We start from the raw sequence: 27,945 nt of genomic DNA on the forward strand, positions 1-27,945 counted from the left end.
TATATCTAGCAAATTTTAAGTGTGGAACAAATATCTATCAAATAATAGAATGCTGAACCAAAAGGACTCCATTTGAAGGTAATTCTTGTATCGAAGAAGTCTTGAGAAAGACTTGGCCTACATTCTGATATTAGAAGAAAAATCTCATTAGCATTGATATGATGTTACATCTTTCTCAAAATACTTCGTGATACTTGATTCCATTCTCATATCACAACCACCTTGAGACCTAGGAATGGCAGCTATCAATATCTGAGAGTTAATGATATTGAGGTCAGTGGCAGAAAGGCCTTCCAGGGCAGTACAGCTAGTTAGTAGGCTTAGACTCTAAGGTTCTTAGCACTTATCTCAAGGCACTTCTCTCTATACCCCCACTTAGCAGCTGGAGAACTCTTTCAGCTGTTCTCCAAACTTGGGTTTCAGTGAGAAGTAGCCTGTGTCATACTTCTGTCCTGGAGAGGTCATGGGGGCTTCTCTCAACAAGGACCTGCCTTCAAACTGGCTTTTCTCCAGTGAGTCCGGAGACCTTGCCTCTGGCAGCTTCTCTTTGTGTCTGATCCATGGTCTCAGAGTCACACAGTGAATACCCTAGATCAGTGATGGTGAAGCTTTTAGAGCTTTCAGTGACATGAACAGCCCAGGTTGGCACACATGCCGTAGGCTCGCCACCACTGCCCTAGATTATTGGAAGAACTGTTCACTCACAGTCCTAATGGTTTGGACAGAAAACAAATGGAAAGTATAAAAGATAGTGACTACCAGGCACCCAGAACCATAATCAAGCTGGTGATTTGCCATTTGGGGATAAGATAATAATAATAGCTACTACTTCTCAGCACCATAGATATTTCTCTGCTATTTGTACTCTTACCAAATATTTGTTGAACACCTACTATGTGCTGCCACTATTTTAAGCAGTAGAAAAACATGTAGGAACAAAATGGGCAAATTCTTTCCATCATGGAGATTATATCTTTCTTTCTTTCTTTTTTTTGGTACTGGGGATCGAACTCGGGTCCTTGCGCTTATGCAGCAGGCGGCAAAACCACTAAGCTAAATCCCTGGCCCAAGATTATACTTTTCTATGGTTGTTCACATTGTCTTTAATCATCCTATAGTGCAAATGGCATCATGTCCATTTTACAGGTGAGGAAATCATGATATAGAACTTGTCCAAGGTCACACAGCTACCAAGGGATAGAATCAGCCTTCAAACCCAGAGCTGTTTGGAACCCAAAGCCTTGGAATTTGGCCATCATTCCAGAAGTCACAAACTGGCAGCCAGGGGCCACATGTACACTGTGACATACATAATTATTTTAGTGGTCATGAATTTCTTCAGGTGTTCTTTGTCATGGAAGTATCTTCTCCATCAATTTTGAAAGATAGTTTTGTGGGGTACATCAGTCTGGGTTGGAGGTTGTTTTCTTTTAGGGCTTGAAATATTTCACTTCAAGCTCTCCTTGACTTAAGGGTTTGGATTGAGAACTCTGCTGTGACTGATGGGCTTTCTTTTATAGGTGATGTTTCTTTTCTCTAATAGCTTTTAATATTCTGTTGTGTTGAATTTCTGGGATTGTGACTATTATATGCCTTGACATAGATTTTTTTAAAAATCATAACTAACTGGAGTTCTATATGCCTCACTTTCTATATGTCAATTTCTTTTTCCATGTTTGGGAAGTTTTCTGCCATTACTTCTGTAAACAGGTTTTTTTATGTCATTTGTGCTGTCTCCACTTTTTCACTGACTCTGATCAATTATGTTATTTTTCTTTGCATCAACTAGCAGCTGCTGGATTTTTTGTGGCCCCATGCCATTCTTAGGAAATCTTTCTTTTCATGATCACTAACTGTAAACCTGTCTTCTAGATGTGATATTCTGTCCTCACATAGGTTGATTCTGCTGTGTATACTTTCCATAGAATTTTTTTTCCATAGAATTTTTAATCTCCTGGATATCTGTTTGAATCTGTTTCATGGATTCCATGACTGTTGGACATTCATGGTTTCCATAATTTTCCTTAACTCCTCTATTTTTTTTTATCCATGTCTACTCTAGATTCACTAACCATGTCCTTTATTATGGTCATCATTGTCTCTTTAGTTTCTTTGGGGAGAAATTATTTCTAATTTGATTTTTTCTAGAACCTCATTCATTTGCTTCATTACTTTTGCTGTTACCATTTCAGAGAATTCATGTGGGGGGCTTTCACAGTCTTCCACCTCACTGCCCTCTGGGTTTGCCTTGGGTGAGCTGGAAGTCTGAGGTTGCATCTTGCTTCTGTGTCTTCTCATTTTCTTATTCTAGGTATAGCTGGCTTTTGGCTTTTGAGTGTGTTGCAAGATCCTACCTCTTAAATTTATTGGGGATGAGAAGTTGCTGCCTATTTGGCCTAGCCCCTGGTTCTTTGGTACTGGCTTATACTATTGTTTATGACCCTCACTCAATCTCAGTCAGCCACTGTAGTTTGAAGCATCCACTGCTCCATTTCCTTGGAAGTAGGTCTCTGGGGTCGCCAGTATACCATGCCTGTATAGGTTTGAGCCTCCTCTCTCATGCTATGAACTGGATTTGGGGAGAAAGCATCATTAGCCACCTCCCCCTTCTGTGTTGAGGTCGCGCTCTTCACTCTCCCCACGGACTCCAATTCTCACTTCAGATCCTGGAGATCCTGGGGGCCCACTTCCCTCCTTCTTCTCTTCTTCATGTTGTTATATTCCAGCATCTGGACTCCAAATCTTGGAGAGGCTGATTTGCTGCTGCTGATCACTCCACCATCTTCTTGGAAGTCCATAATATATTTGAAATCAGAAACACTTATCATTTTAACAATCAGGAAATTTCAAATACAAATTCTAAATTTTTAGCTTTTCTTTAAAAAAAATCAGTCATTCTGTCCAAATTAGCCCTGCATTCCTGGGTTGCATCTGCTGGTGCACAGACAGACACCGCCCCTTATGTAAGCCCCAACCAGCCCACTTCTCCCACTCATATCACTGGTCTGGCCCCGGGTGACACAGAAATCCACAACTCTTGTGTGGCTCTGTACTAGAATCAGGCATGCTAGAGCTCAGTTGCTCTACCCCTTCTTAACTTTAGTTTCCTCATAACATGGGAGGATTAAGCAAAAAACATGTGAAGCCTATAACATGTAGCAGAGCTTGAGATCCATGTTAGCTGTTCTCCAAAAATGTTGTTCTTTCCCCTGTACCAAATGTAATAAAGGCCAGCTTCTCACCACATATGGGAACCATCGGGAAGCGGAATGTCACACCCAGGACTCTGCTCCATAGTGTCAGGGGAAAACAGCAACTTGCTGGAACCAGAGGGCAATGAATGATGACACAAGGTTTGTAAGGTGATGACCCAGGACTCCCCACCACACCCTCATCCAGGCAGTAAACTGCCACCTCAGGTTTCGGTGGGAAGGGTGAGGCTCAATGCTGTTCATGAGGTGAGTCAGGAGGTAGAAGAAACTATCCAGGGAGGAGAAGAAAGAAACTTGCATTGGCCCTGCAGTTTCCCTGAGGCTTTGTGTGGACCAGAATTCCTCCCTGGACTTTTCAGGGCTTCAGTCCTGCACATGAGGACTGCTGGTTTCCTCAACTCTCCTTGCACTACTAGAAAAGATGGAACATGGGGGAGTGCACAGTACAGGGGCCAGTTCACAGCAGACTCCATAGTTCAATGGAGCAGTACTTGTACTGGAAAGATCAGGAGACTGCAAGAGAAGAAGAGGGCCCCGGACACTTATTCTTGAATGCAACAGTGTGCTTAATGTGGTCAGCTCTTCTCAAGCTCATGCTTCACTTCTTTCCTCTCTGCTGAGGATGATCTGCCAGAACTCCTTTGGAACCCATTGCATTTGATCAGAGAGCCCTGGTGCACCTCTCTTTGCTAAGACAAGGGGTCATTTTCAGCTATAAGGTTTTTATCATAGAAACAAATGAACATATATGAAATAATTTCTTAAGAACTAAATTTTCACAGTTTCAACTTTAATAAGTTTTCTTCTCATTCCTATCCACGCATGTGGATAGCTGTGTGTTATTGCAATCATAACATAATTGTGATTATTATCATGCTTCTTATTTCACCTGACATCTTAACACATTTTTCCATAATGTCATATAATCATCTTAATGACCACGTTGAGAAGGTTTGTCACACGCCAAGAGGCCATTCCCCCACAAGGTATTGAAGTCTATTCCCTCTTGCACTTGGTTTTCAGTGTCTCAGTAGTGTAAAGAATAGTTTCTCAACAAAGATGTGTGTCAATCATCTTCAGAGTTTTAGAAATACAGATGCTCAGACCCCACCCAGAGTAAATGAATCAGAATCTCTGGGCGTGGGGCCTGACCACAAGTATATTCCAAATACTGCTCAGTGACTGGTATATGACAAATGTTGAAGATTACCATTACAGATAAGGCCACAATGAGGAGTCTTTTTGAGTTACCTGACAAACCAACTTGCTGTAAGACTGAGCTGGAAGCCAGGCCTCGTCCCTTAGGGAAGGGAACAGAGCTGCCAGGCCACAGGGAAGCAGGAGGCATTATGACCCAGGAGTTGTCTGGCATGTTATAAGAAACTAACATGGGAGGCAGAGACAGAAGGATTCCAAGTTTCAGCCCAGCCTAAGCAACTTAGAGACTCTCAAAATAAAAAGCCAAAAAGGATTTGAGATGTAGCTCAGTGTAAAACCTCTGAGTTCAATTCCCAGTACTCCCTCCCAAAAAAATGATGAAAGAGAGAGAGAGAAGAGGGAGAGGGGGAGAGGGAAGGGGAGAGGGAATTGGGGAGAGGGAGGAGGGGAGGGAGAAGGGAAGAGGGAGAGGAGAGGAGAGGGAGGAGAAAAAGGAGAAAAGGAGAGAGAAAAGGAAAGGAAAGGAAGAGGGAAAGAAAGCACTGACAGTGTGAAGCCTTGGGTACCAGTGATCAGAAATCTACCCAGTATCCAAAGCTGTGGCTGAGACAACACTTTTGGCCACCTCTGCCACCAAACCATTTCTGAAGTTGCCTGTGAGGAACTGCAGGGACCAGCTTGGATTGTTTCTCTTACCTTGCAGTTTAGCGCATGTGCTAGGGATGAAGAATGAGTAAGCTGAGTTTGCCCCGGGACTGAGCTATTATTTCCATCTGAAGCAGGCAATTCCATTTTTTTTTTCATTACTGGGAATTAAACTCAGGACCTTGCACTTGCCAGGCAGGAGTGGCACCCTGGTCCAGGCAATTCCATTTTTATGGAGCCATCTGATATAGTTCATGGAAGGGAGAGGTTAACATGATGAAACTATTGAAACATTGGTATACATTTGTAAGAAAAGTGGGAAACCTAAAATAATCCATGATACACACACACCTGTCCATATACATGCATTTGCACACACACAGAAGAAGAAGGTTGAACAACTCTTTCTTTGCCTATTAAATAAACCTGTGGGATATAAGTACTTCAACACATGCTGGCTTAAGTTGTCTAAGAACTGACATTCTCTTGTGAAGTTTGACTCAATCATGGCTATGTTACCACTCCTTAGACTCAGAGAACTAAGAGAATTCAGTGAGGAGCCAGGAGCCCTGCTCTTTGATTACAGGTGTATGACCTTGGCTAATGCATTTTACATCTTGGGACCCTTTGTGTGTGTGTGTGTAATTTGGTAATTGGGTTACTAACTAATCCATAAGGCCCCTTCAGTTGTAAAATCCTATCATAATAAGCTTCCTTTTTTAAAAATTATGATATAATACATATACTTTTAATAGTCACCATTTAAAATTATGGAATTTAATTGACTTTAGTGTATTGACAAAGTTATGCAAGCATCATTACTAATCCTAGAACACTTTCAGCACACCTCCCAAAAAACCTATACACATTAGTAGACCCTCCCCCATCCCTCCTCTCCCCAACCCCAGGCAACCGCCAACCTGCTTTCTGCCTGTGTGGATTTGCGCATTCTGCTCATTTCATATACACATCTAGCTTCTTTCACTTAGCATGAAGTTTACAAGGTTCATCCTTGTTGTAGCAGGATGTACTACTGTAGCATCAGTAGTTCACTTTTTAATTGTTGCGTGGTATTCCATTGTATTAATTTTGTGTTTAAATGAATAAATACTGGATAAACATATACCATATCATTTCCCCAGAGCATAACCCATCTCCATTTCCTTACACAGTTCTAATCTTTGTCACCATTCTGCCCTTATCTTGCCTGAAGCTTTGCCATGTCCCCAAGCTTCACCCTATCCCCAGTTCCTTTACCCCAACCCCATCTCTAAGGGTACACAGTATGTTCCAGACGGTCACCCATCCCGGAACTTCTCTGGCTCCTCATGCCTTATTTCTTCCCTCAACTTGCCATCCTCTCTTCCCTAAGCCTTACCCTTTACTTCTCTCTCAACCCACCCACGATCAATAGATGGGAAGCCACCTACCTCATCTCTCTTGGGAATTTAAACTATATCTTAATTTTTTCAGAGACAGAATTGAAGATTTTATTGCAGATAAAAAAAGATAAAGAGGTGCAGGTTAGTTACACTGGTTTCAATTCCAGCTAGTAGAATAGTGGCTGTGATAAAATAACAAAATCAATAAGCATTGTGGGCATGTTCAATTTGAATATTTAGGTAGGGTTTTATTTGTGGAGGAGAGTTATTTTTCTGACTTATTTATTTATTTATTTATTTATTTGAACTGGTGCTCAACCCAGGGACACTGAGCTATATCTCTAACCCTTTTAATTTTTTAATTTTGAGATAGGGTCTCACTAATTTTCCCAGGCTGAGCCTCAAGCCTGGAATCCTCCTTCCTCAGCCTCCTAAGTAGCTTGGATTATAAGTGTACACCACTGTGCCTGGCTTTTCTGACTTACTTTTAATGAATTTAGATAGGTATCAAAGAGGAAGGCCCTGCTCTTCCCAAAGAACGCTTTACATTGGTGTTGTACAAAAGGGGTGGAAAGGCTTAAAAATAATCTTTCCTCTGCCTTTTCTCAGGCTCACAGTTGAGGCCCTTATTTTATTTCATTTTATTGTTTGTTTGGGGTTTTTTGGTACTGGGGATCGAACTCAGGACCTTGTGCTTCTGAGGCAGGCACTGGAACCACTAAGCTAAATCCCCAGCCCAAGGCCCTTATTTTAAAAACTAGATTAAACAGAAAAAAAGTAGGTCCCGCTGCTTCCAGCCAGAGGAAGGGGCTTCCAGGCCACTGTCAGATCCCTCCGCTCACAGCCCAGAGGTAGGGGCTTCCAGGACTCTGTCCATCCTGCCACTCCCAGCTCAGTGGAAGGGGCTTCTGACCTGCTGTCCCACCGCTCACAGCTCAGAGGAGGTGACCCCTGTGGGCACCAACAACAGCCCCCCCCAGGTCGAAATGAGAAAACACATAAATAAATCTCAAAACCAGACTTCCAGATCACCTACAGCAACCCCAAAGGGAAATGAGATGGAACACTCTGATACTCAACCACCTGGACTCCCTGAACTGGCAACAAAAGAGGATCTGGAAAAAATGAAATCAGAAATAATTTCTCAGATAACAGCAGAGATTATGCTTATAGTGCAAGACATGATTAATAAATCTAGAGAGGAGCTGAGGAACATGATGGAATCCCAACATAGGAAACAAATGGAATCCATAAAACAGATGCAAATAGATTTCCAGGACATGAAAAACTCCACTGAAAGTCTACACAGCAGAATGAGCCAAGGTGAAGACAGAATTTCAGATATAGAAGATAAGATTGCAATTAGTGACCAGGAAAAGAAAAATTGCTTCAAAATTATAAGGGAACATGAGAAATCAATCTAGCAGTTGCTAGATGATGCAAAGAAGAATAACATAAGACTGATTGGAGTCAATGAAGAAACAGGAGAGAGTGCAGATGACATAAAAAGTCTCTTCACAGAAATAATGGCAGAAAACTTCCCAAGCAGGGTAAAAGAGCTTGACATACAGATAAATGAGGCATATAGGACTCCAAATAGCCTTGATCAAAAAAATCTACACATAGGCATATAATTGTTAAGATTCCAGAAACTCAACAGAAGAACAAAGTTCTACAAACAGTGAGAGAAAAGAAACAAATCACATACAAAGGAAAGCCCATCAGAATCACAGCAGACTTCTCAATGCAAACCCTCAAGGCAAGAGCTTGGACTGAGGTATTTCAAGCCCTAAAGGAAAACAGCCTCCCACCCAGATTAATGTACCCTGCAAAACTATCTTTCAAAATGGATGGAGAAATAAGATACTTCCGTGACAAAGAGCACCTTAGGAACTTCGTGAATACCAAACCAGCACTCCAAAGAATTTTAGACAATATCCTAGGAACAGACATTGAGGATCACAACCCCAGGAAGCAAAGCAGAATGAATCCATCTGGCATGACAAGAAATTAAATGTAAAGGGGGAGAACCCAACCAAAAGAAAAAGTCATGGCAAGGAGAAGTCAATACATTTCAGTTATAACCATCAACGTTAATGGTCTCAATTCACCAATCAAAAGAAATAGACTGGCAGAATGGGTCAAGAAGCAAAATCCAACAATATGCTGCGTACAAGAAACACAATTCAAAAGGAAACTCATAGACTGGAAGTTAAAGGGTAGAAAACAATACTCCATGCGACAGGAACCCAAAAAAAAGTAGGAGTAGCTATCCTCTTGGCAGATCAAGTAGATTTCAAACCAACACTGATTAAGAGAGATGAAGAAGGACACTACATTCTTGTAAAGGGAACAATCCAAGAGGAAGAGATGACAATCATAAGTATCTATGCACCAAACACTAGTGTGCCCAACTATATAAAACAAATACTAATGGACATGAAAAGTCATATATTCACTAATACAATTGTAGTGGGGGACCTCAACACCCCACTGTCACACATAGATAGATCAACTAGACAAAAAATAAGTAATGAAATACTAGATCTCAATTGAACTCATGAACAAATGAACTTAACAGATGTTTACAGAGTGTTCCACCCCATAAAATCAGGACACACATTCTTCTCAGCTGCACATGGGTCATTCTCAAAAATAGACCACATACTTACACACAGAACATGTTTAAGTAAGTGCAAAGGAATTGAAGTTATCCCCTGTATATTATCAGAGCATAGTGCGATGAAATTGGAGATCCATAGCAAAAGAAACTCAAAACATTTCATAAACACGTGGAAATTGAACAACACACTTCTGAATAACCAGTGGGTCACAGAGGAAATTAAAGAAGAAATCAGTTCCTTCAATTAAATGACAATGACAATACAACATATTGGAATCTATGGGACACAGTGAAAGCAGTCTTATGAGGGAATTTCATAGCAGTGAATACACATATTAGGAAAACAGAACGAGCTCAATTAAACAACCTGATGCTGCACCTCAAGCTTCTAGAAAAAGAAGAACAGGACAACCCCAGAGCTCATACAAGGAAGGAAATTATAAAGATCAGAGGAGAAATCAATGCAATGGAGACTAAGAGAATGATACAAAAAATCAATGAAGCCAAGAGTTGGTTCTTCAAAAGAATCAACAAAATTGACAAACCTTTAGCCAACCTTAACAGAAAAAGGAAAGAAAAGGCCCAAATCCATGCAATTAGGAATGAAAAGGGTGAAATTACAACAGACCCAGCAGAAATACAGAGGATCATCAATACCTACTTCCAGAACTTATACGCCAATAAGATGGAAAACACAGAAGAAATGGACAGATTCCTAGATACATATGAATTACCAAAGTTGAATGAAGAAGACCTAAAAATTCTGAACAACCCAATATCAACCAATGAAATTGAAAATGTAATTAAAAACTTATCAACTAAGAAAAGTCCAGGTCCTAATGGCTTCACTGCTGAATTCTACAAAACATTTAGAGAGGAACTGCTACCACTACTGTTTAAACTCTTCAGTGGAATTTAAAGGGAAGAAATACTCCTGAATTCATTCCTGGAAGCAAGCATCACCTTGATCCCCAAAGCAGAAGAAGACCCAACCGAAAAGGAGAACTATAAGCCAATCTCACTAATGAACATAGATGCAAAAATCCTTAATAAGATTCTGATAAGTAGAATGCAGAAGATCATCAAGAAGATCATACACCCTGATCAAGTGGGATTCATCCCAGGGAAGCAGGAATGGTTCGACATATGCAAATTAATCAATGTAATACACTATATCAATAGAGCCAAGGACAAAAACCATAGGATTATCTCTATAGATGCAGAAAAAGCATTTGACAAAATCCAACATGCATTTATGATAAAAACCCTACAAAAAATTGGAATAGATGGTCTCTACCTCAAACTGATAGAAGCCAGCTATGAAAAACCAACAGCCAATATCATACTAAATGGTCAAAAACTGAAATCCTTCACACTAAAATCAGGAACAAGACAAGGATGTCCACTATCACTACTCTTGTTCAATATAGTTCTGGAAACATTAGCCACGGCAATTAGACAAGAGAAAGAAATACAAGGAATAAAGATAGGAAATGAAGAAGTCAAATTGTCATTATTTGCAGATGACATGATACTCTATGTAGAAGACCCCAAGAACTCCACCAAAAGTCTTCTAGACTTAATAACCAAATTCAGTCAAGTAGCTGGTTACAAGGTCAACAAACAAAAATCAATAGCTTTCCTCTACACGAATGACAGACTTACTGAGAGAAATAGGGCAAATAATTCCTTTCACAATAGCATAAACTGAAATACCTAGGAATCAACCTAACGAAAGAAATCAAAGACCTCTTCTCTGAAAACTGTAGCACTCTGAAAAGAGAGATTGAAGATGATATCAGAAAATGGACAGACATCCCCTGCTCCTGGGTAGGAAGGATTAATATAGTGAAAATGGCTATACTTCCAAAACTGCTATATAGATTTAATGCAATTCCAATTGAGATCCCAGCAGCATACCTCATGGACCTTGAGCAAACAATCCAAAAATTCATTTGGAACAAGAAGAGACCTAGAAGAGCAAAAGCAATTCTAGGTAACAGAGACATGGCAGTGGGTATCACAATCCCCAACTTGAAACTATACTACAAAGCTACTGTGACACAAACAACATGGTATTGGCAAAGAAACAGACCCGAGGACCAGTGGAACAGATTAGAAGATGCCAAAACAAAGCCAGACACACTCAGCCATCTCATCTTTGATAAAGGAGCCAGACAGCCTCACTGGAGGAAAGATAGCCTCTTTAATAAATGGTGCTGGAAAAATTGGGCTTCAACTTGCCAAAGATTAAAACTAGACCTGTATCTCTCACCATGCACTAAACTAAAATCAAAATGGATTAAAGATCTAAATATTAAAATAGAAACTCTGAACCAGTTGGAACAGAGGTTAGGTAGAACTCTTAAAGACATTGGTGTGGGAAAAAATTTTATGAACCAAACCTCAGTTGCCCGTGAACTAGCACAAACAATCAACAAGTGGGATCTCTTCTTATTAAAAGGCTTCTGCACACCAAGAGAAACCACCAGCAGTGTGAAGAGACAACCCACAATGTAGGAAAAAATCTTCACCTGCTCTTCCTCAGACAAAGGTCTACTATCTCAAATCTATAAAGAACTTAAAAAAGATCAGACCTCCCAAATTTAAAAACCCAATTTGAAAATGGGCATCTGAAATGAACAGACATTTCCCAGACAAAGAAGTAGAAATAGCAAATAAATACATGAAAAAATGTTTAACATCACTGGTCATTTGAGAGATGCAAATGAAAACAACGCTGAGATTCCACCTCACTCCAGAAAGAATGGCTGCTATCATGAAATCAACCAATAACAAATGCTGGTGGGACTGTGGGGAAAGAGAAACCCTGCTGCACTGTTGGTGGGAGTGTAGACTGGCGCAACCACTGTGGAAATCAGTATTGAGATACCTCAAATAACTAGGACTGGAAGTCCCCTTTGACCCTGCTATTCCACTGCTGGGTATCTTCCCCAAAGAATTAAAAGAATCATACCACAGTGATATATGTGCACCCATGTTCATAGCAGCGCAGTTTGTAATAGCTAAAACTTGGAAACAGCCCAAATGCCCATCAACTGGAGACTAGATAAAGAAAATGTGGTTTTTTCATAAAATGGAGTACTACTCAGCTGTAAAAAATGAGAAATTAGAGACATTTATATCTAAATGGATCCACATTGAGGCGATACTTTTAAGTGAAATAAATAGGACACACATGCGTAAATACCGAATAGTTTCTCTAGTGTGAGAAACTGAAAGTGTAAATAAGGACGAAATGTATAATAGATAATGTGAAATAGGAAGAAAAGGGGCAAAGTGGAAGGAAGTGGGAGGGCTAGGGGAAAGGATAGAAGGGAATGGGATTAATATGAGAAAATGGAAAAAGAGGAACAAAATCTTTGTAAATAGGGAGGACTGGAGGGGTTGAAGGGAGGGCTGGGCAAGGGTGAAAAATAAGAACCAAGAGAGACTATGTAAAGGTGCAAATTTCCAATGATGAATGTCATTATACTGTATACCTAAAAGGTATCAATGATTAGAATGAATAATTGATAATGCGAAATAGGAAGCAAAGATCCAAAGGGGTAGGGATAGTGGCAGGGGCAGGGGAAAGGAAAGAAGGAAAAGGAAAAATTATGAGAAATGGAAACAAAGTCTTTGTAAATAGGGAGGGGTGGAGGGGGTGAAGGGAGGGCTAGGAATGGGGAAAAAATAAGAACCAAGATGCATCATGTAAAGGTACAATTCCCAATGAGAAATGAAATGTAATTGTTTTGTATACCTAAAATGTTCCAATAAGAGAATTAAAAAAAAAATTGGTATCAAAATACAATCAGATAGCAAGAATTTGTTTCCATGTTCTATAGCCCAGAAAGGTAACTATAGTTTCCAACAATTTATTATATATTTCAAAACAACTAGAAGATTTGAAATTTTACAACACATATAAATGATAAATCTTTGAAGAGATGAAAATTCTAATTAGCCTGATTTGAGGATGCTTAATGTTTCAAGATCACAAGCAAGGTAAATGTTCAAAGGCCCAGGACAAGAAAACCCAGCCCCAGAGGCCAGGTGTGCAATCCTGGTGCTGCCCAGGCTCAGAGCTGGGTGTGAGGAGGCCTCAACCTTAAAGAGCTCCTGGGAATACAGCACATCTTCCCGCCTCCTCTCTCCGATCACTTACCCTCTTTGTCCCTGTGCTCTGCAGAACGAATGCGAGGGGGACCTGGCCGAGGCCATGCCAGCACTGGAGGCTGCACTCGCTGCGCTCGACACCCTGAACCCAGCCGACGTCTCACTGGTGAAGTCAATGCAGAACCCACCCGGCCCAGTCAAGCTGGTCATGGAGAGTGTCTGTGTCATGAAGGGGCAGAGGCCAGAGAGGAAGCCGGACCCCAGTGGCTCTGGTAACTCCCGCCCCGTCCCAGTCACCTGCACAGGCTGTTCCTCCCTGGCACGAAGGATGCCAGTGCCCTCCCTCCTTCAAGCTGCTCCAGGCCCCCAAGCAGGCCCTGTGACTTTTGGAGGAATGTAGCAAGGTACCTGGAGGAGCATGTGCACCCAGAGACCCTCCGGTGCTCCCTCACTTCTTAGTCAGGTGGGAAAACGTAAGTGTCTGTGAGTGGAGCAAAGCTTAGTCCAGGTCACAGCCTGCAAATCATTCCAAAAGGAAGATTACACAAACCGAAGTCCTGGTGTAGAACAAACACATGGAGTCAGGTTGTGAGTACATGTGAGAAAAAGAGAAATGGAGATACAGAGAGATTGAGAGAGAGAGAGAGAGAGAGAAAAAGAATGAAAGAGAGACAAAGAAAGACAGAATAGACTGTAAGACAGGAATAAATGTAAAGCCACTCAGAATCCTGGAGACATGCATGTGAATATGTGTGCACACAGAGCACATGCACACACATACATTCAGAAGATAATGAACAGAGAGACCAGGAGGGAAAGAAACTGGGAGGGTGAAAGAGGCAGGGAAATGGAAAAAGAGGGAGGTGGAGAGGGAGAGGCATACATGAGATGTGGAGACAGGAGAGAGGAGAGAGACACAGGGAGAGAGAAGCAGAAACAGAAAATAAGAGAAGTGCTTAGAGTTAAAAAATAGAGGCAGAGATACACGTGGAGTCACAAAGACAGAGAGAGAACAAATGAGAACAAAAGAGACCAAGAAAGGAGATAGAGATAGGGAAAGAAACACACAGAGAGGCTATCAGAGAGTGCAAGAGAAAAGGATGGATTGGGACGGAGGAGAATCAAGAGTCAGAAGGAAGACTTAGAAGGAGACAAGGGAAAAGGAAGGTGGAGAAAGAAACTGCAGGTGGGGGATGAGGGGGAGAACAGACAAAGATGGGAGGGAAGGAAGGGTGAGAGGGAAACAGAGCAACAGAGAGAAATGGAGAAAGAGGAATAGGAGAAGGGAGGAAAGCTCCTCAAACAATTAAACTAGAGGTTTTAATAGATGCCTATTAATTCTCCTTAAAGTTCCAATTCATGGTAGGACCTTGAGTTAAGACCAGTGTCTTAGAACTAACAAAGACTTTTAAAACCACCTGTAATACTGTTTCCTGTCTCTAATTCTCCTGTCCTGGGAAGAGTCCTGCTATCCCTTCATTCCTTCTGAAATGTTGGAACTCTCTGGTCCTTCGCTTGGGATCTTCTAGCTCCTGCTTCCCTTTGCTTAGCATTCTCTCTTGTCTGGATCATTTCTGGCCAACAACCACTTGAAAAAGATGCAAAGCAGATCAGGAATAGCCAAGCAGGGAGTGAACTTTACCACAGGATCCTTTAAAGAAACTGCTGAGGCACTCACTGTAAGTTGCCTGAATAAGGATGAGCTCACCAGTACTTCTGCACCGTATAATCACCTGGGGACTGAAAGAACACTGAAGCCCATGGCACACCTAGAGATACTTATTTTGTTGCTCTGGGGTACAACCTGAGTGCTAGTATTTTTTTTAAAGCTTCCTGAGTACAGCCATGTTTGAGACTTGCTGGGTCAGATGGTGAGTGTTGTTTCTCATATTAGATCATTGATGATCTGCACAGAATCCATTATGACTTAAAATTTAAGGAAATTGTATATATTATTCATCAAACACGTAGGATTTCGTGAGAATACTGAGATGGAGCAAATGAGCAACTGAATTAGATTTCGATGCTTTGAATTTAAATGAAACAGGTCACTTTCCAGAGAGCAAACAAAAACCTCCATGGAAATATTTGGCTAGTTGCTATGTTCGGACTTAGCAGAGGAGCACATTGTACTCCATACAGTGTCTCAAAGTACAACTTTTTTGATGAGCCTGAGGTTGGCAAGTATCAGGAGCCAGAAAGTTTCTCAAATTTTTTCCAACTTATCAACAAAAGGAGCGCTGTTTGTGCATGAGGGTGCAACTGCTTGATTAGCTGGTGAGTGCTAAGGAGAGCAGGGCAGGCCACAGAGCCTCCTGTCCAGTTGTGAGCCTGTAAGCCACTTTCCCAAGGCCACCCTCAGTTCCATTGCTCATCACGTGGGAGACTGACTGGTGCCCCTCCAGCCTGCTCCCCAGACGTGGGAAAGAACATTCCAGATACATGCCCATCCACAGGCCACAGTTCCTATTGCCCTCTCATCTACAAATGGGCAGTAACCATATCCATTGATAACTGAGCATCGGGCACTGTATCAAATTCTAGAAAACACAGCAGGAGCTCACAGCTTTTGTATACTTACAGTAGAAAGTAAACAAAAAATGGCTGATTATAATAAGTACTGTCAAGGAACAGGCCTACTAGCAGGCAAAGAAAATGCTTGGGGAGGAGGGGCCCTCCTTGTAAGAGGAGTCCTGGGAAACCTCTCCATGGAGGAGCTTTTAAAGTGAGGTCTGCTCAGGATCCAGTTAGATGCAACTTGAAGCATGGGAAAAGAGCTCATGGTAAGGAAGCACCCAGGATCATGGAGAAATTGAAGGAAGATCCTTTGGCACACACGTCAAGGGAGAAAATCAAAAGTGAGATGGATAGGTTGGCTAGCCCTCCCATCATGATGGATTATTTTCCCTCAGATCCAAGCGGTAGCCATTGCAGAACTAGATATCTCAGGTGAAATTAGTAATACAGCCTATCTCTGTTTCTTATACTGAACAGGTAAGATGATAGAAGACTACTGGGGGGTGTCAAAAAAGATTCTCGGAGACCTGAAATTCTTGGAGAGTCTTAAGTCATATGACAAAGACAACATCCCTCCACTGGTCATGAAGCGGATCCGAGAAAGGTTTATTGATCACCCAGAATTCCAGCCAGCTGTCATTAAAAACGTGTCATCTGCCTGTGAGGGTCTGTGCAAGTGGGTGCGGGCCATGGAGGTGTATGACCGTGTGGCCAAGGTGGTAGCTCCCAAACAGGAGCGCCTGAGGGAGGCCGAGGGGAAGCTGGATGCGCAGATGCAGAAACTGAACCAGAAACGAGCAGAGCTCAAGCTGGTGGAAGATCGTCTCCAGGCCCTGAATGATGAATTTGAAGAGATGAATGTCAAGAAAAAGACACTGGAGGAAAACATCGAAATCTGCTCCCAAAAACTGGTCAGGGCAGAGAAGCTGATCAGTGGTCTCAGTGGAGAGAAGGACAGATGGACAGAAGCTGCCCGCCAGCTGGGAATCCACTATATTAATCTGACAGGGGATGTGTTGGTGTCCTCAGGGACTGTGGCTTATCTGGGTGCCTTCACAGTGGATTACAGGGCCCGATGCCAAAAGGAATGGTTGGCCAACTGTAAGGACAAGATCATCCCAGGCTCCAGCGACTTCAGTCTCAGCAATACATTAGGGGATCCTGTAAAAATCCGTGCCTGGCAGATTGCTGGGCTTCCCATTGACTCCTTCTCCATAGACAATGGCATCATTGTGTCCAATTCCAGACGCTGGCCCTTAATGATTGACCCACAGGGGCAGGCCAATAAATGGATCAAGAATATGGAGAAAGCGAATAAACTGTCTGTCATCAAGTTCTCTGACGCCAGTTATGTAAGGACACTGGAAAACGCCCTACAGTTTGGCACCCCTGTCTTACTGGAAAACATTGGGGAAGATCTGGATGCTTTCATTGAACCTATCTTGCTCAAGACAACATTCAAGCAGCAAGGGGTTGAATACATGAGACTGGGTGAAAATATCATCGAATACTCCAGGGAATTTAAGTTTTACATCACCACTCATTTAAGGAACCCACATTACCTCCCGGAAGTCGCTGTGAAAGTCTGTCTCCTCAACTTCATGATCACCCCCTTGGGTCTCCAAGATCAACTCCTTGGCATTGTGGCTGCCAAGGAGAAGCCAGAACTGGAAGAGAAAAAGAATCAGTTGATTGTGGAAAGTGCCGAGAACAAGAAGCAGCTAAAAGAAATTGAAGATAAGATCTTGGAGGTTCTCTCCCTGTCTCAGGGCAACATTCTAGAGGATGAAACAGCCATCAGAATTCTCTCCTCCTCCAAAGTACTATCTGAAGAAATCTCAGAGAAACAGGAAATCGCTTCAAAGACAGAAATGGAGATCGATAAGACTCGGATGGGCTACAAGCCCGTGGCTGTGCACTCTGCCACCATCTTCTTCTGTATCTCTGACCTGGCCAACATAGATCCCATGTACCAGTACTCCCTGACATGGTTCATCAACCTCTACATGCTTTCCCTAGCCAACAGCACCAAGAGCGAGGAACTGGATCTCCGCATTGAATACATCATTGAACATTTCACCCTGAGCATCTACAACAACGTGTGCCGCTCTCTGTTTGAGAAGGACAAGCTGCTCTTTTCCCTCCTCCTGACCATCGGCATCTTGAAAGAAAAAAGGCTAATTTCAGAGGAAATTTGGTTCTTCCTTCTAACTGGAGGTATTGCCCTGGATAACCCCTACCCCAATCCAGCTTCTGAATGGTTGTCCGAGAAGGCATGGGCAGAAGTTGTACGTGCATCCTCATTGCCAAAACTGAAAGGCCTGAAGGAACATTTGGAACAAAATACTAATGAATGGAAGCTGATCTACGACTCACCCTGGCCCCATGAAGAGACATTTCCTGAACCTTGGAAGTTGCTTGAAGGATTGGAGAGGTTGGTCATCCTCCGATGTTTGCGGCCTGACAAGATAATCCCGGCCATTAGGGGTTTCATTGCTGAGTTTATGGGGAATGTGTACATTGAAGCCCCCACATTCGATCTCCAAGGATCCTACAACGATTCGAGTTGTTGTGCACCACTGATTTTCGTCTTGTCTCCAAGTGCAGACCCAATGGCAGGTAAGGACAGAATATGAGGAACCTTGAAATCCCATCATTTGTGGGTGGTTGACCATAGCGTGTCCTTTAAACAGGTATCAAACTCAGCTGGCTTTGAAGGCCAAGTACTTAACAGGCTAAGGTGGGAGTGAAGGAATTGAATGTGTCAGTTCCTACCCTAAGGGGGCAGCTGCTGCTCAGCACCCGGAAATTGAGCTATCTGGGAATGTGAGCCGGAATTACAGATTAACTTTTCAAGAGAACATAGAAATGCAGAAATGGCTCATTTTAAAATCTGATTCCGTAACTCACTGAAATATTTTTCTAAAAGATGTGATATGGCTGGGGATTTAGCTCAGTGGTTCCAGTGCCTACCTCACAAGCACAAAGTCCTGAGTTCGATCCCTGGTACCAAAAAAAATTTTTTTTAATTTTTAAAAAATGTTTTATGGGCCAAACCCAGGATTAGAGTCATCTGCTAGTTACTGGATTATCATCTTTATCTTAAACCGTTTTCTCTAATTGCTTCTTTAATTTAAAAAAATTGGAATAATACCACATTTTTAAAAAATCAAATAGGATCATGGCTCAACCAGGGAACTTTGCTACCTCAGAGGACATTTGGCAATGTGTACAGACATTTTTGCTGAGGACAGAGACCAAGGATACTGCTTAACATGCTAGAGTGCACAAGACAGTATCTTACAGCAAAAAATGGCCTGGTCTAGAAAGCCATGGTTGAGAAAGCCTGGTACAGGGTATAAGGCACTTTCTTCCTCACTACCTCCCAGCCAGGTAGCCATGCTTACTGTGTCTCTTTCCAGAAACAGTTCATGCATGTAGAAGGGTATAGAGTGTTGACAAGCATAGAGTAGTTTTCTGTTCCGTTGGAGGATCTGGATGCTTTCTTTTCTCTGTTGCTGAATGAAGTAGTAGTACAAGAAGTGCAGGTGACAAAATTGACATCCTCCTGTTAATGAGCTGAGGAGCTTGGCATGTACCCTCACCCTGTAGAAAGCCAGCATCCCTGACCCTGGAAACATGTGGGAGGAGGGAGCTGAACTGAGCTGGTTCTGGGTTCCTGTAAGCACCAAAACATTATTATCAAGGAGCAATCCATGACCTCTGCCCTTTTCCCCTATACGCTTTAGGTAGGAAATTAATAAAAGATAAACAAGGGGGAAGCCAAGAAAAATAAAGCAGAGAAATGGAGAAAAGGCCATGATATGATCTGATTATTCTGATGGTGCTAAATTAATGATAAGATGATGCCATGCTGGCAGAGGGAGGCAGCTTGCACCCAGAGGTGTATTTAACCTATTCCCATACTCCAGAAGCCTGACCACATGCAGCCTGGGTGATTTCACAGGCAACTTTATAGGTACTGAGTCCCTCCAGGGGTCTCACATCAGGAGTTACTGTCTGATTGTTGGCCCTTTTCTTATTAGGACTAATCAGTGGGGCCAAGCATTGCCCTCCTCGTTTTCCTCCCTTACAAAGTTTCCCATCAGCCTCTCGCCTAATGCCATGTTTCTCAATCTTTTTTGCACATTGGAATTGTGTGATGAGCTTTAAGAAAAATCTCAAAGTACCCTACAACAATTAAATTAAAATCTTTAGAATGAAACCCAGGCTTCCTGTTTCAGAGAGCCTTTCAGGTAATTCCATTATGTGGCCAGGGTTGGGAACTACTGACTTTAATGGCTTCAGTGGACTTCGAAAATCATTACCAAGGTCCATTGTTTCATTGGGGGCTGCCAAGTGGTAATATTTTATTTTTAATTCTATCTTTCCTTCCACATTCATTAGCTGAAACTCTTCTATAGAGAAGAATTGTCCTTTGCCAACTCTTTGGTTTTCTCTGAATATAGTTCAAACAGTACAAGTAGAATATATGCTTGATTCTTTATTACCAGCACTCAAAACATTGAATTAATGTCCTAGTAAGCTCCAAAGTGAATAGTAAACCACTAAGATTTTTGTGCCATTGTGAATGCATGTGTTTTAACGTGCAGTGGACCCTCAAGTTACAACCAGCCTGACATACAAACAAGTTGGGTTATGATCAGAATTTTAGTTTTAGCTTACAAACAGAGTTTTGAGTTATGACCTGAATACCAGCCACTTGTGCTTCCAGATGGTCTCAGAAACAGATTTAACCCTTAAAGAGTTCTGGAAGGAACATTACAGCATCCTTTCCTGGGTGGGGTTAATTGAGAAATCCTGGGCCAATGTCTCTCCAAGGACACTGAGATCTGCCTGTGTACAGGAGAGAGACTTTGAAGGCTGTGCAGAGGAGCCTGAGCCTTCAGTTGACCAACTTGAGTTACAACCAGCCCTCGAGAATGAAATAAGTTCCTAAGTCAAGGGTCCACTGTATTGGGTATTTCAAATGTGCTAATGTTTGACTCCATTGCCATTATTGTTCTTTTTGATGCTCAGGTTATTCAATCTGTGGGCTATGGGAGCACCCTCAGGCCCATGTACTTTCTGCACAACCTGAATAAGTTTTCATAGCTTCTCTGCCTTCTAGAACTACTGTGTATTCCAGGCTTGTCTTGTAGGTTTCTTCCCCCAAACCTGGAAACAAACAATTCTTGCAGGAACCCAGTTCCTTCCACAGGCAATGGTGTATGGATACCATACCCTGGATGCTGAAGGTGCTCATTTCTCCTAGATGGATCATTGATTTTAGACCTTGCTATACTGAATCTCTCTTTTGCTATATCCAACCTGGTCTTGTAATCAGTGCTTTGAGTTTTTAATCTTCAAATGACTATCCTTTCCACTTCTAAAAGTTTTGTTTTGTTCCAAATCCATGCATGTTTCAAGTAGGAGTCTGAATTGTATTATGGTTTATGTTCCTGTTTTCCTGAGTTTTAGATGAGTTTCTTTTATGGTATTTTTCAGAGACTATATTAGTTTGTTAGGACTGCCATAAGAAAGTTCTACAGGCTGATAGCTTGAAAGACATAAGTCTATTTTCTCACAGTTCTAGTGGTTAGAAGCCTGAGATCAAGGTGTCAGCAGGGTTGGTTTGTTTCTGAATCCTCTCCGTTTGGCTTGGTGATGGTCATATTTTCCCTGTGTCTTCACATGGTCTTCCCTCTCCATGTGTCTGTGTTCTAACCTCTTTTTTATTTCCATATTCTTGTCCTTGTCCCCTTTCCTTCTCTCCCTCTTTCTCTTCCTTCTCTTCAGACACCAGACATAGTGGATTAACCTTGAGGCCTCATTTTAGCTTAATTGCCTCTGTAAAGACGTATCTCTAATTACAGTCACATTCTGAGAAATGGGGATCAGGCTTTCAGCATATGAACTGGGGAGGAACACATTCAGCCCATAACAGACACCATATGTAATCCTTAGGGTATTCAATCTGATTGTTCTATATGCTGACTATTCCTAATGGTGATGTACTTTCTCTTCTAGTTTGTATTTTTTATAGTGAGTTCACAAATAATTAAGTTTGGGTTATTTTGGGAAGTCTTATATACCTTGGGTTTGGGGAGTGATGGAACAACTTTGCATACGAAAACACTGGTGTCAGGGACCATGACATTCTAGGTCAGTGATGTCAGACCTTTTAGAGCTTTCAGTGATAACAGCCTACTGTGGCATGCATGCCGTAGGTTTGCCACCACTGTTCTAGATCAATTTTATGGGAAATTTCTCAGCTAGGCAATCCCCCACCGTAACGTATTATAGATTCATATCCCTCATCTGCATGTGGCATGAACTTAAGTGTTTTGATTTCAGAGTTGTTCATTTTTTCCACCCAGGGTCCAGGTTAGTGCCAAGCTTCCATGATGCTTCTGAGAGTTAGTAGTCAGATTTCTGGCCTTTTTAACATGAAGGCATAGCCCTTTGCAGTTCCTAGCTTCACACATAAGTCTCAGTTCCAGGAATGCAAAACTAGGCTTCCCATGGACATCAAAACTGCACCCTCTAGGCTAGTTAAATAAAGTATGGTATTTTCCAATGGTGAAACACTGCCTAACCATGAAAGAATAAAGGTTTTATATAGTATGTACTGATACAGGAAAGATCTACAAGGTACATTGTTAAGCAAAACAAGCAAATGCAGTATTCTCTCCAATTCATGTAAGTTTAATAGTATATATGCCTATATTTAAATACATAAAATTTCTCTGAAAATATTCACAAATCTAATAACATTAGCTATTCCTGAGTAAGAGAGATGTGAAAGACACTTATTAATCTCACCATAAAAAATGCTGTATTGCCTACTAAAATCGATTTGTAAAAATAAATATGTTTGGTTATTTGTTCACCTTCAGTTTTGAGGTTCCTATTCACTTTTGGCACCAAAAGATTTTCCTTTCTTTGAAACCTTGATTTGTTTTCTTTTCAGTTTGCGTAATGTTTTATATCAAGAACATCTATATGTTTAAAGCCAAAGGGGGAGTTCATTATTACAGCTTCTCCTGCCATCTTATCACATGTCCAAGGCTTTCCCAGAGAGATGTTTATTTTTCAGTTAACAGAAGCCAGTGAGGTTCTTTCTGAAACTAAAATTTAATGTGCCCCCTCACTTTGTGTTGTTGCTGTTAGGATGTTCCTAGCTGACCTGCACTCTCAGAGGCCCCTGTCCTCCTGCCTTAGGCCTGCTGAAGTTTGCAGATGACCTTGGAATGGGAGGCGCCAAAACACAGACCATCTCCCTTGGTCAAGGCCAAGGCCCTATTGCTGCCAAAATGATCCACACTGCCATCAGAGACGGAACCTGGGTGGTCTTACAGAACTGCCATCTGGCCACAAGCTGGATGCCTACGCTGGAAAAGATCTGTGAGGAGGTAATTGTTCCTGAGAGCACCAGTGCGAGGTTCAGGTGAGAAGCTGCCCCACCGTTGCCTGTGTCTGGGCCCCACCTCTACAGATACGCTGGTAGCTGGGAATACAAAGATGCCAAGACACAGCCCTACCTCTAAGAAACTCTCATTCCAGCAGAAGACAGGACACAGTGCATAATGTTGGTACTGTGTGATACCTGAAGAGCCATGCAGTGCAGAAAGGGGACAGGAAAACTGGGAAGGTCTGGAGGGCTGGGGTTTTGAAAGATGAATCGGAGTTTGCCAGGAAAGACATTTTATTCAGAAGGGCAGCATTTATAAAAGCAAAGTGATATAGTAGGGAATACTAAGTTAGCTTAGAATTCTGGGGTACATGCTCTAAGAAGTTGTTAGGGAAAATGACAGCAGATGTGTCTAGCAAGGTAGATTAAATGTCATCAAGACTGATTTTTAAAAATAATTATTTGTCTAAAAGAAAATACCCCCAGTAGTCTAGGCGCCATTTGTCATTCTTTTATTCCTGTATTTTTGGGCTCTGTGGAATTTTAATCAACATTGGAAACAGCCACTTGTTTTGTGTGAATGTTATAGCCCAGCAAAGCTGAACCTTAGTTTTTTGCATTCGTAAAACAAAGAAGAGAACCAGATAGACTTCAAAGCCCTTCTCAGAACTCAAGTGTTCAGGCATTCTCTTATTCTAGGCCAGGGAATAAAGTTGGCAGATGGGCCAAATCCAGCCTGCTACCTAGTTTTTTGGGGGTTTTTTGGTACCAGGGATTGAACTCAGGAGCTAAATCCCCGGCCCTTGCTACCTTTTTTTTTTTTTGGTACCAGGGATCAAACTTGGGACCTTGCACTTGTGAGGCAGACAATAGAGCCACTGAGCTAAATCCCTGGCCCTTCTGATGACTTTAAAGGGAAAATGGGATGCCTGAATTGTAAAAGAAAGCCCTTGATTTTGAAATGTTGGCAACTACTTCAAAAATATGGTATAGCATTGTGTGTGTGTGTGTGTATAAATGGTGTGAGTCAAACATTGCCCATCTGTACGCTGAAGTCAAGCCTTAGGCCATCAGTTTATGAACTCTTATTTCTTCTCCCAGCCTGGGGCCGGGACCACGGCCACTTGTTCATGGACCCTGAGTGTGTCCTATATCACTAAAGACGTCCCATCACCAAGTCCCCCTGTTGGAAGTCTCTCCAATGTGTAGCAAACAAGCAAACAAAAAACAAGATACATATGTGTAGCTTGAGTTTGGTAGGAAAGCCAAATTAATGAAAGCCTGGAGTAAGATATGCCAAAATGTTAGCCTATAGGGGAAAATTTTAAATTTTATTTCCTTCTAAATACCTTCACAACATATACCAACCCCCCATGATGAATGTAATAATTATATACTGCAAACATGTACTAATAAAAATGTTAAAAACCGAAAGCCTTAAAGGTTAAAATAAAATGCATTTTTACATATATTCCCATTTTTGTGGGGATAAATAATTTTTTCTTTTAAACAAGAAACTCCTAAAAAAGAAAGAAAGAATGAAACTCCTCATATTATCAAGACCCATTTTCAATACAGAAATATTTAACAGAGGTTAGCACACTTTTTCTCTAAAGGGCCAAATAGTAAATAATTTAGGCTTTGTAGGCCATACTGTCTCTGTCACAACTCTTCAGCTCTAAAGTTGTAGGTTGAAAGCAGCCATAGATAAAATATAAATGAAAGGGCATAGCCATGTTCCAATAAAATTTTATTTACAAAAACAAGTGACAGGTTGGATTTAGCTCTCTGGCCATAGCCTGCCATTTTTACTCTCTACTATTTGTCTGGCTCCCTCTAACCTGTTGAAACCTCTTCTTTCCATGGACCCCCCACACCTCATTATTTCTGCCCTGCTTGTGATTTTGATTTTATAATGCTTTGCACTCTAGTATCCATCTTTTATACCTTGCCTGGTCCCAAATTCCTCCTCTAGCAAGAATCTAGGAATCTGTGGGTATCTGGAGCTAGAAATAATGCTTTGTTCGCTTTGGTCACTCTGGTGGTTCCTAGGATAGTACTTTACCCACACAGGTGTTCAGGAAGTCCCACTGGGGAGAAGCAGGGGATTAAGAGCAAGGGTTTTAAGCAGGGCGTGGTGGTGCACACCTGTAATCCCAGCACTCGAGAGATTGAGGCAGGAGGATCACCATGAGTTCAAGGCCAGTCTGGGCTACCTAGTGAGTTCAGGGCCAGCCTTGACTACAACAAAGCCAGACCGTGTCTTAAAAAACAAAACAAAACAAAAAAAGAGCAGGGGCTTTGGAGTCAGAGACCCAAGCTCTCATCTCGGTTCAGCTGCTTTAAATGGTGTGTCCTTGGAAAGCTCACCTGATTCTCCATGCCTCTTGTACTGGTCAGCTTTCCTATCGCTGGTACAAAATGCCTGACACCCACAACTGAAAGGAGGAGGTTTCATTTGGCTTATGGTTTCAGTCCACCATCACTGACTGGGTCCAGAGCAGAAGCATCATGGCAGAGGGTATGGTGGAACCAAGCTATGTACATAATGGTGACCAGGAAGCAGAGCAAGGTGAAGAGCTCCAGCGAGAGATAATTCTCTCCAAAGGCATGCTCCACCTCCTCCAGCTGGGCCCCACCTTCTAGCAGCACATTCAGCTGGGAATAGCGTGGATTCTATATATACTCATCATATACTGATGAGTATAGTGCCCTGTGATACATCCAGTCTCTAGGAATCTCTTTATCCAGTTGACAGTTAAAATTAACTGGCATACCTCTGTTTCCTCACTGGTGAATGGGGATGGTAAATCCTTCCTCACAGGTGGCTGTGACGATTAAAATAAATGAAGGACATAAATGGTAGCTATTGTTTTTGTGATTTTTTTAAATGTAACTTACTGCATTGTTTTGAACATTTGGGCCTACTGTTTTCTAGACTCTGGTTAACCAGCTATCCATCAGAGAAATTTCCAGTCAGCATTCTCCAGAATGGGATCAAAATGACCAATGAGCCCCCCAAAGGGCTCCGGGCCAACCTTTTGCACTCCTACCTCAACGATCCCATCTCAGACCCCACGTTCTTCCAAAGCTGTACAAAGCCAGTGATGTGGCAGAAGCTGTTGTTTGGTCTTTGCTTCTTCCATGCCATTGTTCAAGAGAGGAGGAACTTTGGACCCCTAGGTGAGTCATGACAGCATAGCTGGGTGGCCTGGGGAATGAGCACGGACTGATGCAGGTCTGTTTAGAGGAGTGTGTTCAGGTTTGCATTCGAGAGGGTTGGCCAGTAAAATACAGTACAAATCTGTCCTATGCAGTCTTTGGGACATAGTTAAACTAAATATGATTTGTGATTTATCTGAAATTAAATTTTCACTGGGTGGTATGTATTTTTATTTGCTAAATTTGGCAACCCTATAACCAGGTCAATGTCAGTGTTAGGGAAGAGGGGTCACCCCAAAATCAGAGGCCTCTACCTCATGAAGCAATGTGATAATTTGAGGACTAGAGGACTGGAGGCTCTTCCCTTTGGCATGTCTTTGTCTATCTTAGGCACAATGACTGTCCTCCAGGGAGCTGTCACCAGGTAATTTATAATGTTTCCTGCAGCTCTCTCTACATACTGTACATGACAATGAAAGACAGCAATATACCTGGAACATTGTGCTGCTTCTAAAAAAATAAGTGATTGATTGATAGATTGATTGATTTATATAAGCTCTCCATGGCCTAATTAAGGAGTAACTAAATAGAACAAATACAAATCCCATATCATCATGATGTTGAAGGTGGATTACCTTTTTCTCACCTATGGGCTGCCTTTGACTCTGTCCAATAGCCTTGAAATGACCAACTTCAGGAGATTCCTAGCAGGACAATGGGTGAGCTAAAGGGACAGTTGTCCTCATGGTGATTTTCTCTGAGCACCTGCTTCCTTTCCTTCTACCTCAGCACATCAGCCAGCCCCAGTTAGCTCCCCAGGACTCGTGACTCTTGCATAGAGGATAGAGGGAAGAAGAGAACCCCTCTGGATCTGGATTTTGTGCTTCTCCTACTACCAGTCTCCTATCCATGCCAGATCTCTAGAGAACCATGCAGCAGTTTGGCTCTCAACCAACTACCCTACCAATACATGAATTGATTTTGTTATATTTTTAATTTGCATATGAATGTTTGGGAGGAAATTAAACTCCTCTCTTAAGCATAGCACCCCCTGCTGTCTCACACCAGGCCCGGGGCACACATTTTTATGTCATTCTCCAGCCCCAGTGGGCATTTGTCATTAACTTGGAAATGGAAGTGGCTGCTGGAGTCTCCCATGAGTACAAGGAAGGGAATTCTCAAAACCAGCTTCATCCTGTTTCCCAATCTTAGCTACTGCTCTCAGCTATGCATTAGTGTTATTTTTGGAGCTCTGTGTATTATTACCACAGTATTCCTGCCAGGCTTAATAATTCTCATTCCACAAATCCCAGGATGTTAACATCTTCCTTAACAAATAGGAAGACCCATAAGAAAATTGATTTTAGAATTTATGTTTTCTTGGGCAGAATGGCTCCCACGTTGGTGGTAAATGTCAAGGCTAATCGTTGGCCTGGTGCTCTATCTTCACACGCTGAAGGAGGCTCTTGATCCATAATGATGCTGAACTTTACCAGCTCTTCTCTGAGTGGAAATTAAGAGCTCTCAGCACTGAGGCCTCTGATTCTTCTCTGCCTCTTGCAGGCTGGAATATTCCATATGAATTCAATGAATCTGACTTAAGGATTAGTATGCGGCAGATCCAGATGTTTCTCAGTGACTACAAGGAGGTGCCCTTTGATGCTCTCACCTACCTGACAGGTATTTATAGGAAGAGCGCTGATGCCATAA

The 27,945-nt window shown here is 42.0% G+C and overlaps 1 protein-coding gene across 10 annotated transcripts in view; it reads left to right on the forward strand.

The window, feature by feature from the left end:
* The window catches only part of Dnah3 (dynein axonemal heavy chain 3), a 173,084-nt gene that overhangs the window by 131,002 nt on the left and 14,137 nt on the right, over positions 1 to 27,945 (forward strand). For 7 of the 10 annotated variants that reach the window (XM_087208876.1, XM_087208877.1, XM_087208878.1 and 4 more), the window contains 5 exons: positions 13,216 to 13,414; positions 16,137 to 18,278; positions 22,884 to 23,109; positions 26,012 to 26,256; positions 27,799 to 27,915. In XM_087208876.1, the coding sequence (XP_087065002.1) occupies positions 13,216 to 13,414; positions 16,137 to 18,278; positions 22,884 to 23,109; positions 26,012 to 26,256; positions 27,799 to 27,915 (2,929 nt within the window). Of the gene's footprint in view, positions 1 to 13,215; positions 13,415 to 16,136; positions 18,279 to 22,832; positions 23,110 to 26,011; positions 26,257 to 27,798; positions 27,916 to 27,945 lie in introns of those variants that run through there. The other 3 variants (XR_015450387.1, XM_087208881.1, XM_087208880.1) reach the window with 3 other exon arrangements.

This window comes from Heterocephalus glaber, unplaced genomic scaffold (assembly GCF_053883595.1).
Source record: "Heterocephalus glaber isolate CG9 unplaced genomic scaffold, H.glaber_assembly_v1.0 deba00000943, whole genome shotgun sequence".
NCBI classification, from domain to species: domain Eukaryota; kingdom Metazoa; phylum Chordata; class Mammalia; order Rodentia; family Bathyergidae; genus Heterocephalus; species Heterocephalus glaber.